General features: G+C 44.3%; 6 protein-coding genes across 6 annotated transcripts; 1 reads left to right on the forward strand and 5 right to left on the reverse strand.

The window, feature by feature from the left end:
- Nucleotides 1-427: 427 nt before the first annotated feature.
- F4817DRAFT_13884 (uncharacterized protein) lies at nt 428-1,909 on the reverse strand. Its single transcript, XM_049297847.1, has one exon. The coding sequence runs from the start codon at nt 1,609-1,611 to the stop codon at nt 745-747; it is 867 nt and encodes a 288-aa protein (XP_049161461.1). The 5' UTR covers nt 1,612-1,909; the 3' UTR covers nt 428-744.
- Nucleotides 1,910-2,042: 133 nt separating this feature from the next.
- F4817DRAFT_329926 (SacI homology domain-containing protein) lies at nt 2,043-6,765 on the reverse strand. The gene is made up of 6 exons (XM_049302321.1): nt 6,657-6,765; nt 4,547-6,594; nt 3,955-4,490; nt 3,794-3,903; nt 3,632-3,741; nt 2,043-3,582 (listed from the first exon to the last, which is right to left on the reverse strand). The coding sequence occupies exons 2-6, from the start codon at nt 6,463-6,465 to the stop codon at nt 2,268-2,270; spliced, it is 3,990 nt and encodes a 1,329-aa protein (XP_049161462.1). The 5' UTR covers nt 6,466-6,594; nt 6,657-6,765; the 3' UTR covers nt 2,043-2,267.
- A 1,001-nt stretch (nt 6,766-7,766) lies between these two features.
- F4817DRAFT_13910 (14-3-3 protein) lies at nt 7,767-9,067 on the reverse strand. Its single transcript, XM_049297848.1, has 4 exons — nt 8,932-9,067; nt 8,478-8,831; nt 8,318-8,405; nt 7,767-8,255 (listed from the first exon to the last, which is right to left on the reverse strand). Exons 2-4 carry the CDS (start codon nt 8,780-8,782, stop codon nt 7,902-7,904), a joined length of 747 nt encoding a protein of 248 aa, XP_049161463.1. The 5' UTR covers nt 8,783-8,831; nt 8,932-9,067; the 3' UTR covers nt 7,767-7,901.
- Nucleotides 9,068-10,622: 1,555 nt separating this feature from the next.
- F4817DRAFT_13948 (alpha/beta-hydrolase) lies at nt 10,623-12,692 on the reverse strand. Its single transcript, XM_049297849.1, has one exon. It carries the CDS (start codon nt 12,255-12,257, stop codon nt 11,046-11,048), a length of 1,212 nt encoding a protein of 403 aa, XP_049161464.1. The 5' UTR covers nt 12,258-12,692; the 3' UTR covers nt 10,623-11,045.
- Nucleotides 12,693-12,836: 144 nt separating this feature from the next.
- F4817DRAFT_329933 (uncharacterized protein) lies at nt 12,837-14,109 on the reverse strand. Its single transcript, XM_049302322.1, has 2 exons — nt 13,354-14,109; nt 12,837-13,281 (listed from the first exon to the last, which is right to left on the reverse strand). The coding sequence occupies exons 1-2, from the start codon at nt 13,695-13,697 to the stop codon at nt 13,137-13,139; spliced, it is 489 nt and encodes a 162-aa protein (XP_049161465.1). The 5' UTR covers nt 13,698-14,109; the 3' UTR covers nt 12,837-13,136.
- A 2,099-nt stretch (nt 14,110-16,208) lies between these two features.
- Nucleotides 16,209-17,782, forward strand: F4817DRAFT_13995 (uncharacterized protein). Its single transcript, XM_049297850.1, has 4 exons — nt 16,209-16,584; nt 16,639-16,711; nt 16,767-17,098; nt 17,170-17,782. The coding sequence occupies exons 1-4, from the start codon at nt 16,414-16,416 to the stop codon at nt 17,296-17,298; spliced, it is 705 nt and encodes a 234-aa protein (XP_049161466.1). The 5' UTR covers nt 16,209-16,413; the 3' UTR covers nt 17,299-17,782.
- The last annotated feature ends 366 nt before the right edge of the window (nt 17,783-18,148 follow it).

Here is an 18,148-nt window from a genome sequence, read left to right on the forward strand (position 1 = left end):
GGAGATTCAATATCATGAGCTCTTCGATAGTATCAGTGACTCAACATATGTGAGAAACCTCTGCATGACAATTACAAGCGTAATATTCTCTACCAGAATAAGAGGCTCAATATCTCAAGACTTCCAATATTGGCCTTGTTCGTAGGTATATTTCCTTCATCTCTCCCAGCACTCTACTAGGAAATTCTCAAGCAACAAGCAGGCCGGTGATGATACTCCAATAAATCATATGATAGGAAGAGGGATATCCATAATGGAAATGATCTCAATTATTAAATCTGAGGCCTGCATTGTTCTACCTATTTCATTCTCTACCTCGTTTAGCATCCAACTAAATAGCTTTATATATATATCTCTCTAGACAGAGTGAATTGTAATTAGAGCTTGAAGTCAGTCAATGGAGGGTCTTTTATATACGATATAGTAGGTAGGGTAGTCGACTAAACATCAACAGCTGGAGTAATCTACATGTGCTCCTGTCCCATTCTGATAAATCAGAACCCGATTCTTAATACTAATGAGTATTCCTATTATTAAATTCAAATGCCGCTGTATCCCGTATCCCAAGTCCGGCCATCCCCTCTAACGCCTCTATCACTCACTTATATAAGGATAGCCAATGCTATTATAATTATTATATCCCGTGAAAGCAGCGCTTTGAAGAAGAACGCTTGGTATCCTTAAAACATCGAATCTACTCTTTTCCGTGATACCCTTAACCCTTCCGTATAACGTCTCGTTGACCTAAACTTCCGGTGAATTATTCGTATTCTCGATCGCAATGGGGGCACTTGCGCGGTCTAATAAGCGGGCAGCTCTTCGAAGACGAGCTGCAGATTCATCAATAGTTAGCTCAGGCCTTCTACGCTCATCATCACTCAATCCCGCCAGGGTCGCAACTGACCCCGCCGACGAGGCATCCAGCCTGTACTGAGCGTATATTTCCGTGGCGCGGGGGCGGTTATCTCGAACGCCAACGTTATCGCTCGGCGGCGAGGACTTCTTTGTTTTGAGAGACCTTAGACTGCGCATCCCCTTGGCCTTCAATGCTCTCGAGGAGGCTACGGTCTTCAGCCCTAAACGTTTGAGTTTTATAAACGGGTTTAAGAATTGTCTTTTGATGACGCTCGGGTTCTTCGGTATATTGGCGGTTTGATGCTCATGGGGATGCTCATGGGACAATATAACCTGGTCCAGCTTGAGCAAGCTGGCTGAAGACCGTGGACTTCCCTTGCGTACGAGACCCGTCTCCTCATGCTCCCTAAGCTTCTTTAACGATATGTCTTGATCGATCAGCAAGTGGCAAACAGGACACGTTGGTTTGCCCAAAAGTTCTGGCTCTGTAATGTCCATTGGCGAAAGGGCGACAGGAGGCTTAGACAAGGTAGAATTAGATTGATGCCATGATTGTGGTCTGCTGTCTATACCCACGGCTGTAGTCGATGTAGATCCCGATGCCTCATTTGTGCCTTTAGATGAACCTAAGCTGGGTCTAGAGCACGCGCAATAATTCTGATTCGACTTGACTTCGGCTCTCCAGGCTTCGATCATCCGTAATTTTCTCTCCCGTAACCTTTTGTGTGAGCCCGGCATCTTGTCTTCATCAACCATTGTGTTCGAAGACCCGTACTCTAGTCTCTAGATACCTGTTCGTGAGACCTTGGGGTATCCGTATCACGGTATATTATGGTAGTACATTGAGTTTGATCGTTCGGCATAGTAAAACTCGGGCCGCAAACGTTTCTCCCACTTAATCACTTAATTCATAGAATAAGTATGATTGGGCAATCTATTGAAGCTTCGACGGTTGTTCCAAGCAACCCGAGAGCTGTCGATGTAACGCGTGACTCGGACGCGGTATCCCTCAGTCCCTAAGTTAAAGCTTTATCTTATCTTAGCATTGATGATGTAGAATTCAACGGAGTTTACTCGGCGTACAGCAGTAGCTGACCGAGTCCATCTAATTACCTAGGTATACATAGGTACACTTATACATTTATACCAATAACTAACATGCAAATCTAAACAATTAGCAACATATTCTCATATTCGCTATTCACTACACACTATATACTATGTTTAGCATATCAACAACATCACAATAATATCAAACCGTCTCACAAGTAAAGCAAAGCTTTCGTCTAGTCTCTCAATTGAGACCCGTATATACTCGTCTAACTTTAACACTTTAATACTTTAACGCCGTAAACACCATGCTGTATTAAAATTTGACAACCCAGTACCCGTCTAAATGCGACATAAAATAACTAGTTCGGTTTTAACGTCTCCCACCCGTTCACATCGGCCCCATCGTCACCGCCCAGGAGGTCGACGGTAGATTTTCTCGCCTCTGGCCGGGGCGGTTGTATATGTTGTAGTTGCGGTTGCGGTTGCGGTTGCGGGCGAGTCGGCAAGTTTGGCTTGCGTTCTATGTTTCCCAGTCCAGGCAGAGATACTCGACTTGATGCACCAACAGGGTATTCGTTAGAAGAAATGGTTTCTAGATGAAGTGGCATAGTCGTCGTCTTGTGCATTCCGCCCGTTAAGGCCCCGGATCTACTAGCTTCGAGTCTAGAAGTCAGATTGGAAACAGCGTTAGAAGTTTTACGTGGGATGGATGGCTTAGGTGTTTGCTGGTCTATGAGCGAACTAAAGCTACCAGTTTCGGATACTGCTGGACTGGTCGTTGGCGAAGTAGACATGAGATGAACTGGTTTCCTTGCTATAGGTGGGGGTGCTTTAGACTTGGTCGATGTCTGAGATGAGGATGCTACTGCCTGTAATGGCTGTTGCAAGCCATTAGACTTCGCTTCTCGCAATACTGATTGCGCGCCCAACGGGGTGAGCGTCTGAGAGGGCTGCGTAAAGCCTGTGGAGGTCTGCCTTCTAGGCGGAGGTGGCGGTGGGGCCTCGTTCCTCTGTATAGGTGTCTGCTCGTCAAGCAAGCTGACTTGACCGAATTTGACAGGTAATGTTGCTGGATCAAAGGGCGGCGGTAGCTTTCTAGGCGACGAGTTGGATGCGGCGGATGATGATAGAAGGGTAGAGTGGTTGATATGCTCATATGGCGAGCTGGAGATGCTGGAAAAAGACGAGAGCCTTGAATTGGACCTGGGAATCGCAACCCAATCAGGCTCCTCGGTTGGAGAAAATGGGTTTGAGGGACGGTTAGGATTTAACATCATAGTAGAATTATCGCGGTTCCCGCTGTTAGGCTTAGGTGGGCCAACTGTAGACTGCGCCCTCTTGCCGTTCTCGAGCCACCATCTCTGTCGGTCTGAGCTCGCCGGAGGCAAACCTGGCTCGATAGGATCATACCCAATTAGATCTTCGTCGTCTTCAGAGTCCTCACTAATTAAACTCGACGCCATGTGGCCAACTTCAGCTTTGCGGCGCTCATACAGCTCCTGGCTGATCTGTTCTCTAAGTGCTTCGTTGATGATGTTCACTGTGCATTGGAACGTAGCAAATACCGGGCGATGGTCCGAGAAACGCAAGGGGGCACAGTTATATGATAGTTGCCTTATATTCGTGCCTTTGCGTAAGATGCGATCTGTCCATGCCGGGATACGAGCTTTTTCGCTGCCTTGATATTAGTCTTATCCATAGAACGTATATTACAGAGACTTACGAGGTATCATATCTATCGGTACCAACATCGAATTTATAAGTTGGCATAAAGGTAATTCTAGCCTCTGAGTAATATGGAAAAGAAAGACCGGCAACCATTTGGAGGTTTAACTGAAGCATGTTAGCGTCCGTCTATTCGTTTGACGTTGTTGTGTAGTCGTACCTGGTCATTTTCATAGAGTCTCTCCAGATCATTTTTCTGAATCAAATCCATGACCTTTTCATGCGATAGGCCAATGCGGTAATTAAAATCACCAAGCCAGACGACCGTGTCTGCAGATAAATTAGTAAGAGATAGAGTACTATGCATGCTCATCCACTTACCATGATCGTCAATACTCCTGTTTCTTTGAAATCGTAGTCCATGATGAATAGTAGCGTAATCCTTATTTCTCTCGTCATAATTGGCGAACCCGGCAGCAAGATGAGCTGTCACGAAACATAGTTGAGTATTCGCATATTCCATCCTAATGGCAACCGCGCCTTTATTTCCTGCTATGCCAGACATGCCAGTTTTCTTGACACTTCCTTCAACGTTCTTTATTTTAGGAAGTGATGATGCTTTTACGAAGATGCATAAGGCGGCTCCAACCAGTTGTCCACTACGAAGTAGGACATACCTCTCGCCTCCTAACCGTTTGGCACGGTTGTTTAGGGTCCTTTTAATAGCTCGCTCCCATAGCTGCTTTCTACGAGGATCGCTATTCATGATCTGTTGCGCGCTCAACTCAACGATCTCCTGAAATCCAACGGCCATTATCTCAGGCTGCACTGAACCGAGTTCCTGAGGGCAAAGCCAAGGGGATAAATCCTCGTCAATACCATTAGTACGGCCGTTTAGATTAAATGTCCCAACCCACCTATAGAAAGTTAGTTTTGTTAAACTGGCATACAGCTAGGACGTCTCGGGACTCACATCGTAATATTTTCCGTCGATGAATATTCGGCACTACGCTTACCGAGTTCACTAGATATAAAGTCGCTAATAGGGTCGAAGAGATGAACAGGAGTCTGACCAACCAGCCGCCCCAAGAGCATATCAATCGTATTCTGCCTTGCCTTATCGGCAAAGTTGTTAATATAGAGCCTCGTTGCGCTTTTCCGGACATCCGCAAATGCACCAGCTATAGACATCTTGCCATGTCTTGTGAAGGAAGATTTGAGAGCTCCTGTTCCGGCATATATCCTGGAGAGAGCATCGCCGTTGTCGGCCCAGAGAGTAGAATGCCGCATCCAGAAATCCGACGCAGCATATTCCCCACGATGATTCAAGAAGGCTTCAACAGCCATTTGTGAGATTAGCGTCTGGATTAGATTAGTCCTGTCTAAACAGTCTAGGCAATTTGTCCGGAAGACTCCTTCCTGTTGAAGCACAACCACCATTCTTTGATGGCCCGTCGGTTCATTCGTATCAGCCATATCATCTGTGAGCTCAGCAAGATAATACGCGAATCCGTCAGCTGAATGCTCAATATATCGGCGGATTTCCCGAGCAGCTTCGTATCCTGCAGCTTTAGTTTCCATGTGAAAATCGTAGTCGGTCTCTCGCAGTAGAGCATGGTCAGCAGACTGCTTTTCACCAGCATGGCTAAGTGAACAATGCTCTAAGCCATAGTGGAATAGATGCGTCAGCTCGGCTTCGCCCGGCTTCGTTGCGCTGAGCAGATTAACAATATGTACAGCACCATAAGACTGTTCCAGGTCTTCAAAATGTTTATCGAAGGCTGGCTGTGTCCCGTCGGCTGAACGGGTGACGGTTATCTTCTGCTGACCAGGAATGAGCCCTGGAGTCTGCTCCCAGAACACTGGTACCGAGCCACGGACTTGTGCATACGAAAAGAGAACGCCAGATGGGCTCCAATAAATGGTTTCCGTCTCCACGAAGTTGGCCACGTGCCCGTCATCGTCGATACCTCGACTGTTGAAGCGAGTGCCAGCTCGTTTACATGATAGGCGGGAAATAACAGTGAGAAAGGAAGGAAGACCGGACCTGCCATCCCGTAAAGGCGCTGCGCTTTGGGGGATTGTCATGGTTAAGCAGAATCCTCGTATAGCGGAGGTTAAAATCCTAGAAGCATCGAGGGCCTCACGCTCGTGCGCTAGGAGCCGAGATCTAAACTGAACTAGAGGACTAATCATGAAATAGTTCCATAAGAAGGAATCATCAAAATTGTCAATGTTAAACGTGTCCGAGTCTATGGGCCTATCCTGAAGCCTGTTGGTCAGATCAAAGTCTGTACTGTAGTAAAAACTGCCATTGCTTAACAGCTTCTGCAGTTCCTGATATGGGTATTCTATTTCGCCTTCCCTCCGACCGAGGTTCTGGCCATACGGCGACATGGACTCGGATATCTCGTCCTCGTACGTGTTCAGGGATACAATATTATCGTACTCGGCGCTATTGAGGCAGAAGAAGTCGACACTCGCAATCTTCTCGACCGTCTCCCCGGGACGCACCGTCGCCACGCGTAACGCTTGCGTGATTACACATAGGAATACGTCCTGGTTTATAGATATGAGACCTAGGGTTCCGTATATGGGCCGGGGAGTGAGAGGTCTGAAGTCGCTAAGCAGCTGCTTAGAGACGGGGGAGAATTCGACCATGCATTTAGACACGGGGCCGTCCCCGGCAGCCCGGGGTCGTGCTGACGAGACGGATGCAAGCGAGCCATTGGCGATTGCCTCGCTTGTACTAGGGCTATATCGGAAGATCAAGGCATGAGTCGGTGTCCTAATGGCGATGGCTCGATGAGGATATTCGCGGATGAGCAGCTGGCTGGACTTCTCAGCCGACGGGGCTGCGAGAGTTCGGGTTACGGATGGATACTGATCCATGCTGAACTAGCAGGACAGCAGGATAGCAAGAAGATGACAGCAGCTGTTTTGAAAAGTAGCACATGCTACCTGGACAAATTTGAGAGTCAAGTAGTTGAACGGAAAATGCACGGAGGCGGCATCCACATGCTTGAGGGACGGATTTGTTAATTGTAGGTGCATATGCTGGTTTGAAAGTTAATAGTACATACCTCTGATGAAAACTGGCCCTGTGACGTTTGGCCTTGGCTTTTCCTAGGATCAGCCCTGCGAATTGATGGATTAAATTGGTTAAATTCTATTGTGGGGAGAGGATACTATCTTCCACTTATCTTCCTATAAAAAAGAGGGTCGGTATCGGGTGGGGGTCCCGTGTACCTATGTATGAGGCTGAGATTACTTTACACTTCACGTGAGATAAGCCAGTACGCCTAGGTATGTACTTGAACTAAATGACCTTATGTACCTAACGTATATATGTACATATATGTAGGTATTTACGGTTGACTACCTAGGTAGTATTAATTAATACAGGTGTTGCTAAAATAGATGGCATGACTTATGAGGGAAGAGTGGTTGTTATGACAGAATATAGATACAAATAGCTTATCAAAATAAAGACCGGGAACTTGGGTTATTATCACCAATATTTCAATAGCTTAAGCAAAATACCTCATTACTAGGATAAAAAGGATCAAGGGTATTACGAGCACGTCAGATCTAAGCATGGAAAGACCTATAAGTCAGGGTTAAGTTTTGCTTTTTTAATTTCTGATATCGGGGCATACGCATTGCGCAGATGCGGATCGGGGGTGATTGACGAATGCAGTAAACACACGCATCAAAGCAGAAGTCCAGCCTAATTAAGTATCGCAGTCTGTTCGAGCCGAACCGTCGAAAAGCTAAGCTAAGCTTTCTCTCTCTCCGGCTGGTGAATCTCAAGGCATGGATCATTTTGCAGTTCCACCCGAAAGCGGACCCGTAAACTACCTAATCTTCCCGCGATACGTAAAGGACCGGCGTACAAGGTCGACTCCAGGGGATGTTGCAATGGGTGCTGGATCAAAGGAAAACGTGAGATATCTCATCTCAAAAAACCACAAAAAACAAACAGGGGAAACGTGTATGAAACCGTCCACACGACCACCAACGAGCCCTCGCCGCCCCTATACAGGTAGAGGTAGTTGAAATACAGCCATAGTTGTGGAAAATGTTATCGTATTGCCAAGTAGAGGGCCTACTTTAAAAGCAGCCTTTTACTGACGTATCCTTGAGTGAAAGCCGACACTCTGCTCAAATTTCACTCCCGCGTCCAAAACAGACACCTTTAACGTCCTCCCCAACCGATGTTACAAATCTTTTGCCAGTTTGGGTATCAACAGAACCCTGGCCCTTCAGAAAGTATTACAGAATATGCATGTTCAGTTGAGGCAAGGAGGTTATCCATGCAAGGTAGTCTAAGACTCGGTAGGAGCGGGGGCGTCCTCCTTGGGCTTCTCAGCTTCTTCGGCGGGCTTGTCCTCCTTAGCAGCCTCTGTGGCGGCGGCACCCTCGCCCTCTGCGCTCTCTGATGAGGTCCACAGGGTCAGGTTGTCACGGAGCAGCTGCATGATGAGAGTGCTATCGCGGTAAGATTCCTCAGACAACGAATCAAGCTCGGCGATGGCATCGTCAAAGGCCTGCTTGGCGAGATGGCAAGCTCGGTCGGGCGAGTTAAGGATCTCATAGTAGAATACGGAGAAGTTGAGGGCAAGACCGAGACGGATAGGATGCGTCGGGGTGAGCTCAGTCTGTGCGACATCGGTGGCGCTCTAGGAAGGAGAAATGTGAGATTAGAACGCTTATATAGTTTATATCTATGATATAGACTAACCTTGTAAGCCTCGTGGGCGGCAGTGGCGGCGACCTTTCGCTTCTCGCCAGACGCGAACTCGGCCAAGTAGCGGTGATAATCACCCTTCCTATGTGGGGCAACCCAAACGTTAGTATATAGCCATTACAAGACTACATCGCGATGAAAAATGGCAACTAACATCTTGTGATAAAAGACCTTGGACTCGCCGGTGGCAGCGTTGGGGATCAAGCTCTCGTCCAGGACGTCCAAAACATCTTGGCAGACCTTCTCGAGCTCGGTCTCGATCTTGTTTCGGTAGTCGCGGATAGTAGAGACGTGCTTGTCAGAACCCTTGGACTCTTCCTTCTGCTCGATCGACGAGATGATTCTCCAAGAGGCACGTCGGGTACCGACCACGTTCTTGTAGGCAACAGACAGAAGGTTGCGCTCGTCAACAGAGAGCTCTCCACCAAGCTTAGCAACCTCCTTCATGTAGGTGACCATCTCATCATAACGCTCGGCCTGCTCGCAGAGGCGGGCTAGGAAAGTTTTGCTATTACAAAATACTAGTTAGTGGATTTGCGTTCCCCCTCGGTACATAAAAAGGCGGCATCAAGTAAGGACTAGATACGGCGGGGGTATGCGGTACGAACCTTTCACGCTACAAGGTAGAAAGCAATGTTAGCATGACCGTTATCCATAGAATGCTAGAGTAGGGATATAACTAAAGGCTACGCAGCGGTGCGCGGGCGCGGCGGAGGCGAATAGCAGCGTCGCCCGAAACAAGGCAGTCTTGGGGAGTGGAAAGGGGAGTCGGAGTATCGAAAACTTACCTCAGTAGTCATGTTGGGCGGTTTGAGAAGAGGATTCTGAGCCTAGAGGCGATAGAAAAGGGAGGTGTAGGAATGGAAATTGGGGATGAACTGTTTGGATGCAGGATTGAGGAAGTTGGTGAACAGGGAAAGACAGGATTGTTTACAGGTACGTCAAAGTTGAAGGGTGTTGAAAATCGACGAGGTTTAAGGTGCGGGAGGAGAAATCAGTAAATGCGGCCAGGGCTGCCAGGTCCAAAATTGCGCCTGAGTCTCCAACTTTGGCACCTGGCTTGTGCGGGAAAGAAAGAGTACATGGGTACGGAATACATACGTTCCACCCCCTTCTGTGTACTAGGTAGCGTCTAGTCCAGTAAAGTAAGGTTGTGCTGCCGTACACCTTTCCATCTTTTCCAGGGCTTGCTTGCCCCTCACTGCCGTCTTCGGCTGGAATCTTCTCTCGATATCTTACGCCTTATCCCTTATCAAAGTAGGTATATCAGTACTTAAGTATTTAGTACTTCTCCTAACATTATACATGTACGCAATACATCAACAACAAATCAAACAATCAATATGTAAACAATAATATCAAAACCGCGAATGCCTAATCATAAAAAACGTTAGAAACATCGGGGAACCAATCCGCTAACTTGTATTATTGTAAATTAGTATCAACGTTAATAAAACCCTTAACTCTATTTTTTGTTCTCTCCCAATTCAGATTACACGATACTTCGTAGGCAGCCTGCTTTTCCCCACTATCGTCCGCCTCAACCTTGGAATAAAATAACTGGTCCACTGTCCACTGTCCACTGTCCACTAGAAAGGTGTTCAAGAAATATCCGTGACCTTCAATGACAAGCTATGGAAATTATTTATTAAGAGGCAAAGAGAGAGAGAGAGACGCGACGAAATTATCTCATCCTTCACCAAGATTATCAGCCAGCATCGCATGAGATCCTACCAATGATCCAGACGCTGACTCGCATGTCCGCTGCAGCGTTCTTGCGCGAGTCGGCAGCGGAATGAGACGAGAAACGAGAACGGAAATGTTGAATATCACAATCAGTCAGCAGCAAAGCCACCCCCAAACCATAAATATACATCTTGTTTGTATCCCCGTTCTCTTTACAGCTCGTGATTATACCTATTACATTATTTGTATGAGATGTCCTAGATGAGTATATTATGTCCTAAGAGTATCATACAGGTACCGACGCACGCCTCTAGAATCTAGAAACCCCACTGCTCTGCCCCCCCAACGCAGGGTCTTATCATCGTGTGGTCCGTCGGTCCCATGCGTTGTCATCACTTTCCCAAGGCTAGTGGTGCTGGCTGAGTTGGCACACTTTTCTTCCAGTCACGAGTCCCTCCTCTCCCACAAAGAAGTCAATCCCACGCGATTAAGCGCGGTCAGTCGAAATAGCCCTGTCACGAGCCGTCAACACTCCATCTTGCAGACTTCACCGTACTATCGCCAAGACATCATGACCTCTGAACCCACTCCATCGGGTTTGCTCACCGTACTCCGTAGCCTCATAATAGGTATTACATGCGAATATCTTTCCAGGTCTGATTGTACGCATGTAGCCCCTGGCCCGTAGATTGTGATCATTGCCGTACTTGGTAACCCAACAACATCTAACTAGTCAAAGGTCGCTTTAAAGATTTGGTCCCTTAAATTTCTCAATAGCGTACGAAATAGTTTAACGATTTCTAATTATAACGTTCGACTATATTGAATAGTAGTGACATTCATATACGAGCTTTAAATGTGTCAATACGTGTATTAAGCATTATTTCATATTACATAAGTAATTTAATTAATATTTCTTTTCCTGATCGCATTATCAATTTTGACTCCTTCTGTTCGATCACCGTAACAGATTAGACGCTAGAAATAAACCCGATCCTCATCTCGGATTAAACAGAGCGTGTTACCCATCTGTGACTCATAGCTCACCACTAGTAGTGAAATTAGGATACTTGTCCCTGCCCCAATCAACAGGATCCCCCCCGGGAACACACAAACCCAATCTCCAGAAGTAGTCTCGATGCGCAAAGAACAATTGCCACAATTTGAACCGGCTAGGAATATCCCAGAGTCCACTAATACACATAATAGCATCGTGTTCTCGTTCCTTAATTAGGGCTTGGCCAACCGTCCTAAGCGGCTCCCCAACTGAACCAGCGATGCACCGAGAGTCCTCATCCCCTGTACATGGCTGAATATCCGAAGGTTCGGGAGGCAAATCGGATTTGGTAATGAAAAGTTCGCCGGCGTGAGATCTATATCCCCACTCCGACAGTGGAAGCAACGGTACGGGGTCGTCCACATGTGTTACCCGCCGATATGTTTGTGCCTCGTATTGCTTCTCTATACCGCCAAGATCGAAAACTGAATCAAGGTATTTGACGAATCCATCGTTTCCAACCCGCGGCTCGCCAAAAGTTGTCACGATGATGTCATCCCAGCCAGAAACGACTTTGAGCTCCAACGCTGCGAGCGCTGCGACGGCGCCACCTAAGCTGTGACCGACAAGGTAAATCGGGTAGTCGGGATGCTGTTCGTGTAATGGTTCAAGTGCTGGCAGAACGACGGTCCGGGCTATCCTCCACGATGCCAAGAAACCCATATGAACCGTGCAATTCTTGCAAGTATGTTTTGATTCTTCAGGTGGTTCAGATCCTCTTTGATCTGGCGATGGGTATGGAACATATTCCTGGGGAATCGTGCTTAGGTCTATAACGGTATTCGTTATACTATAGGTACCACGAAATGCGACGATGATTGCCCCCTGGTTTCTATTACCCACGGTATCGCCCTCGCTATCAGTCCCGCCTGGCGACGTCCCATGATCTATAGCAATATAGCCACAGCTATCGCTCATCAAAACTCCAGTGTTCCATGTCGTGACAAGGTCTAGGGTTGGGAATTCCTTGCATCGAGATGCACAGGAAAAGGGCGGCGTGATGCCAGTGGTGCCGACGCAGTAAGTTATGTCGACTAGGCGGGAGAGACGCTCGAGAGATGCGAAGAGGCCATTCGAGATGTGATCAGCAGTCGTAGCATCGTTCTGTTCTCGGAGAGGATACTGATCCGCTAGAGGGGACCCTGCCACGATGGTGGCTGTTAAGTACAATAACCACAAAGAGATCAGCATCGTACTATAGAGCAGGTTTGGTAGCAATTTCGGGTGCGTAGTGTCGAGAATTTCTGCTTGAGAGATCAATACCGAGGATAGCCATGTCCCAGAGAAGACAGGCCCGTGGCCTACGATAGAGAAGATTGAATAAGGAGATGAGTCGGCTATTAGGTATTATATAAAATGATGAAAATGATGAAACTCTAAAACGCCTGGTTGACGTTGTGTTGGTGCATTAAGCATCGCGCCAATGCTACTTCTAGCAGGGTCTAGTCTATGGAATCCATGTGATGTTTTAAAGTTGTTATGGTTAAAAGGGGATAACGTTGACAAAGTTAACAGATGAGACGAGGTTCATCCCTTGGCTTCTTGACGATCTGGCTATTGCTGGGGCTCGCCTGCCCGACTCGATGCGTACACGGCTCTTAACAAGTTAAGAAATGACGAGGTAGGTGACGGCTGTGGCCAATAGGAAGCTACTGCTAATAGTATACCTATTGGTAGTTGGTAACGCGGGGTAGGTATACTGTTCTGGGGAATTGCTGGTACAGGACTTAGGTAATACCTACTAGATTGGGCTTCCGCTATTCCTGTTCTGCTCTAACACAACACCTAACATGCCTTCGCATGCTAAGTAATTAAGCATTAAGCTACCACAAGTAGTAAGAATCTTGATTGAGCCTCAATTAAGCAATTAATAATAACTATTGATGAAGTGGCTTTTTATCTAGCTCTAACACCATCTGATGTAGGAATGTCCGATTAAGCAAACACAACGTCTCGCCCATCTTGCTTGTGGATAGTCATCTATTCGAATCCCATGGAGAGCTTGTATGATAATTACGTGTCTTAGGCAATGCCAACTTCCCGTTGTTTCCTATCGTCTTTTACCAACGCTCAGCGAGAAGGCGGTGGTGCGGGTTCGAGACTGTCGAAATCTCCTACAATCGGAGATTGCTTAGCCACACAGGTGGTTCCCGATGTGGAATTTGTGCAAGCCAGGTCTGGCCTGATGAGACCAGAGGCTTCGAACTGAGGAACACTATGCGTTGTTAGCTATCTTGACATTGTCATTGCGTTGGGTAGCGAGTCAATATAGAAACAATCTACGTACTTTCCAGGACATGCCGCCTCAATCAAGGTTAGGCCTGCGATACCAGTTGTCTGGTAAATAAATGCAACGTTCGAGTCATCGCAGGGCCATCGGTTAGAACCGCTAAGCTTCGAGGTTGAATTGCGACTGCAGCTGGTATTGATCCCAGTTCTCGGATCATCGAAAAGGAACGAAGTACTATTTTTACTACTGTCTGTTCTATCCGTGTAGATGGTGAAGTTGGAGACGGTATAGTTGGCCGGGAACGTGCAGTCAGTGGCTTTAAGGCTCACAGGGATGGCGTATTTCAAGGCCTTCGAAGTGGCCGGCACAGCCAAAAGGCCTAAAAGCGCAACAGCGTACATTTTATGATTTATAAAAGTGAATTGGATGATGTGAGGTTATGAAGCCGTGAAATATCTCGGGGTTGTGCCGAGTTTTGTTATCGAGGAATCTTAGTAGACGGTTCCCGATCTTCAGAAATTCGTGGATCCAACACGCAAGTACCTACCTTGTTTTAAGTCGAATCCTACATCAGCTTGGGGCGGCGTTTCCCCTACCAGGATATCACTGTGCATCTATTCATTACGTACCTGTGTTTGTATTTTTCGTCCCTTCACAGATTACCGAGAGAGCCGAGTACGAATTTAAGGAAGTAGGACACGGCTAGATGTGTAAGTCATGTTGCAAATCATGACTCAATTAGGCGAACGATTCGCTACAGTTGTACGCTCCTTCTGCAAGATACCGCCCAGCAGTTTCCTGCGCGTATCCGCCAGGCTGGACCTGCAGGGGCTAGGGGCAAACAAACGACATTATATTATTAATATTCAAGCCTAAATCCAAGTCAGTCACTTAACTGTGTTTGCCAACCTGCATACTTTACAATTGAATATGTAGGCTAACTTAAACAAACAAGATATTGTAAAGAGCTACCTATCCGGGTGGGGGGGGTCCTAGGACAGACTGATACCAATCTGTTAACATTATAAAAAAAGGTTAAAATAATTTATTTAAACAATAAAGACTCACACGTTTTATATCAGACATTATTCGACCTGGAAATTTTTATTATTTTAATAAAAATATTTTTAAAGTTGTAAATTTAATTTAAATATAATAATAAAAATAATAATTTAATAAAATTAAGTTAATATTATACTTTTACTAATATTATATTTTTAATAGTATTTTAATTGTATAATTTTAAAATTACATAAACAAAGTATATATTATATATAATTATATTATGTTTATAATAAATACATTAACGTAAAACATATTTTAATATAATAATAATAATACTATTAATATATTTAATTAATAGTTATTATATATTAAAAAATATATATTAAAAAAAAAAAAGCCATTTTAAACATTTTTTATTTTAAAAGCTTTAAAATTGTTTTTTTTTATTTTTTTATTAAATTATAATAAAATTCGAATAATTATAAATTATTATAAATCATACAAATTTACAAGTTATTTAAATCGATTATAAAATATTATATTACATTATATACGCATGTAAAAAAGTAATTTATTACTTTATATAAAATATATTAAAACATTTATTTTTTTTAAATTAATTAAAGTATTTTAAACTTTTAAAAATTATTATATTAATAAAACCTATTTATTATTAAAATAATAAAACGTATAATTTTATTAAATTAATTAACTTTATATAAATTTAACGTGGTAAAATAAATATAATAACCGTATTAATAAGTTTTATTATATTAATTATATTAAATTAAAATCAACGTAACGAAATAAATATAATAGCCGTATTAACAAGCTTTATTATACTGGCAAAAGCGTTTATTATCGAAAATAACAGTATTTTATTTTTACAAGCATTATTTTTTCACAAAAATCTTTTTTTTATTTTAATTTTAAAGCTATAATAACACTTATTAAAACAGTATAAAATCGACAATATTAAAGCTATTTTAATGGTAATATTATTTTTATATAAAAGGTTTATGTTAGAATATATGGTCAGTGCGAGGGTGTATTTTTACGGAAAAGATCGGAAGTAAAGTTATCATTATTTTATATAATTCTGGTACAGCTCTATTAACAGGCTTTCCCCAAATTGACATTATAGTACATTTCAACATTCTAGAGTCATACTGTCCTGGGACCCCCCCCACCCGGGTAGGTAGTCAACCAAAGCATACATATCGTTATATATAACATAACTAGGTATATATTGATATACATTAGGTATATACTCGGGAATGCGCGTACTTGCCTGTCTTAAGCAACCAAGTTCGTGGTCGCATATGTACTGTTATAATTAGAAATATATAAACGAATTAAAGTCATAGCCGCAAACATCCCCCGTCCAAGCAATGGGATATATATCAGCCATTTCTAAAGAAGGGTGGTTATAAGAGGTGCATAATCTTGGCAACAGTAGCCTTCTAAGCTGCAAATCTTTTTAGGATATGTTTCTATAAAATCCCACTCTAATGTTTACTGGCCAGATGATAACCTATGTAAATTGATATATCAATATAAAGTCGCTCCCACCATTAGATCTTGAAAAGCCGTGCCTGGTCGTTGATTATACCTAATCTCAACTAATACTATTCTAAAGGATGATGTAGTTAAGGAGTGTTAAAACTTAGTATTAGGTATGCTAAAGAGACGATCGTGACTGTCTTTATCAACCTAACCTCATAGTTATACTGAATAAAGGTAAAACAAAAATTGAACTTACCTCGCAGTAGGTAAACCCTTATATATATGGTACCTAACCTACCTTATATAAAATAGAAGACGATGTGCATATAACTTTAAAATATATACATCTATGGCAGCTACCCTAAATCGGACCTGCGTGCATGCACATACCCATTTGAAGTATTTAGGTACAGTACTTACGTATATGTAGTCGACCCCGCCATCCCACTTGACGCGTCTTCCTACGGGCCTAAACTTCGCTTCAACTTCAACTATTCAACTAACAGGTAGTCCTTAACTAAAGCGCATATTCAAGCGCATGGGGGAAAGCGATTTCTTCTTCTTCCAATGTTCAACATATGATGAGTTGATTCATTCAATATTATCATGGGCCTTCCCTTAAGAATGGACAACATTCACGCACCTACCGTTCCTGCGGGACCCTCGTCCCGGCCGCTAGCAAATGGAAATGCAAAGCATCTCTCATTTGCTGAACTTCAGGCTAAGAAAGACGATATGGAAGCCGAATTAAAAGCCCTGAGTGGCGTTCTTGACTCGGTTAGTGGTCGCCATTCAAGCCCATTATAATACCGGTCCTGATTCTATCTACAGCATGGTGTCAATATGGAAACGCCTTTGACCACGGCCGATGGGTTTCCTCGGGCAGATATTGACGTCGCGCAAAGTAGGAGCTCCCTTTAACAGAGACACTCTTGAATTTGAGCTAACCCCTTCCATAGTACGCACCACCCGAGCTCAAATCATCCACCTAAAAAACGACTACAAAGACCTCCTCAATACCTTAGAGAAATACCTCCATGAACATTTTGCGAGCATACAAGATGCTGATGATGTTGCGCCTGCTTCAGCAAACCGTACCGAGATGTTAGGCGACTCGATCCCGGCAACTCTGGAGGAACCTTTTGCGAAGGTGAATAGCGTTGTTGCAGGCAGCCCGGCAGAGTCAGCCGGCTTGAAACCCGGAGATGAAATTCGAAATTTCGGCTACGTTAATAGGGGAAACCATGATGGCCTCAAGAAAGTCGCAGAGTGCGTCCAAGGAAATGAAGGCGTAAGTTGAACCCTACGAGAATTCGAAGCGCTAAGGCGGTGTTTGAGCCATAAGACTGATCTTCTATATAGCAAAGGATTCTTGTTAAGGTAACCCGCCGAATAGAATCCAACCAAAAGCAAGAGCTACAGCTGAATTTAACCCCACGACGGAATTGGGGAGGAAGAGGCCTTTTGGGATGCCATATCCTACCGCTATAGGTAGTTTTAATGGTCTGATTATACCAAGCGGTATCAAACTATTGATTCTATTCTAGATGCGAACATCTCCGTATGTTGCAATAGGCTGCTATTTCCTCCCCCATTGAATGGAGACAGCATCACGCGAGGCAAAGGCGTTTTAACCTGATGAATAAAACAAATAGTATTGATAATCATTGGTCTTTTCTACCTAGGTAATTGGTAATAATTTAGATGTGGCTATGTATTCGTACGGCACGACTAGGCAGCTTTGAAACCCGAACCAGTTTATATAGGAGACAATCATGCCAGCAGACATCCAACGGACATACGAGATGCTATTTAACGTTTGGCTAGCCTAAACGCTGCCCAGCCTCCTTCGCAACAGGGCTGTTGACACAAAAGGCATTGGGCTCGCCGTGTTACCAATAAATGTCCGGCGAGTTTGCCGCAGCTCCCTTGCTAGTTGCCTAATGCCCACGCCCAAAATGAGTCTAGCGCCTTCAGTATTTACTCATTGTATTCTGGCTGTTAATGTAGAAGTCGAGTGCTGCCTATGGGGGTGAGTCAAAGAAAAGAGGGAAAAGGAATTCCAAATGATGGTACCGTGAAACGTCGCCTGTAAACGAATTTATTAATGGTTGCTATGGAAGGCAAAAGATAAATGCTAAATTCCACGGTTTAAACAACGGAGGTAGCAACGTAAATCCTAGACTTTTTAGACGCCACGAGGCTACTTAAAGGTATTGGAATGGAAATGTACTTTGTACTTACTGCCTTGCATTTGTAATACTCCGGACATTACCTAGGTACACATGTATGATTCACTATGACAAAAGGCTAGGAGAACATATATAAATAAGGGGGGAAA

Source organism: Daldinia loculata, assembly GCF_022478755.1.
Source record: "Daldinia loculata strain CBS 113971 unplaced genomic scaffold F4817scaffold_10, whole genome shotgun sequence".
NCBI classification, from domain to species: Eukaryota; Fungi; Ascomycota; class Sordariomycetes; order Xylariales; family Hypoxylaceae; genus Daldinia; species Daldinia loculata.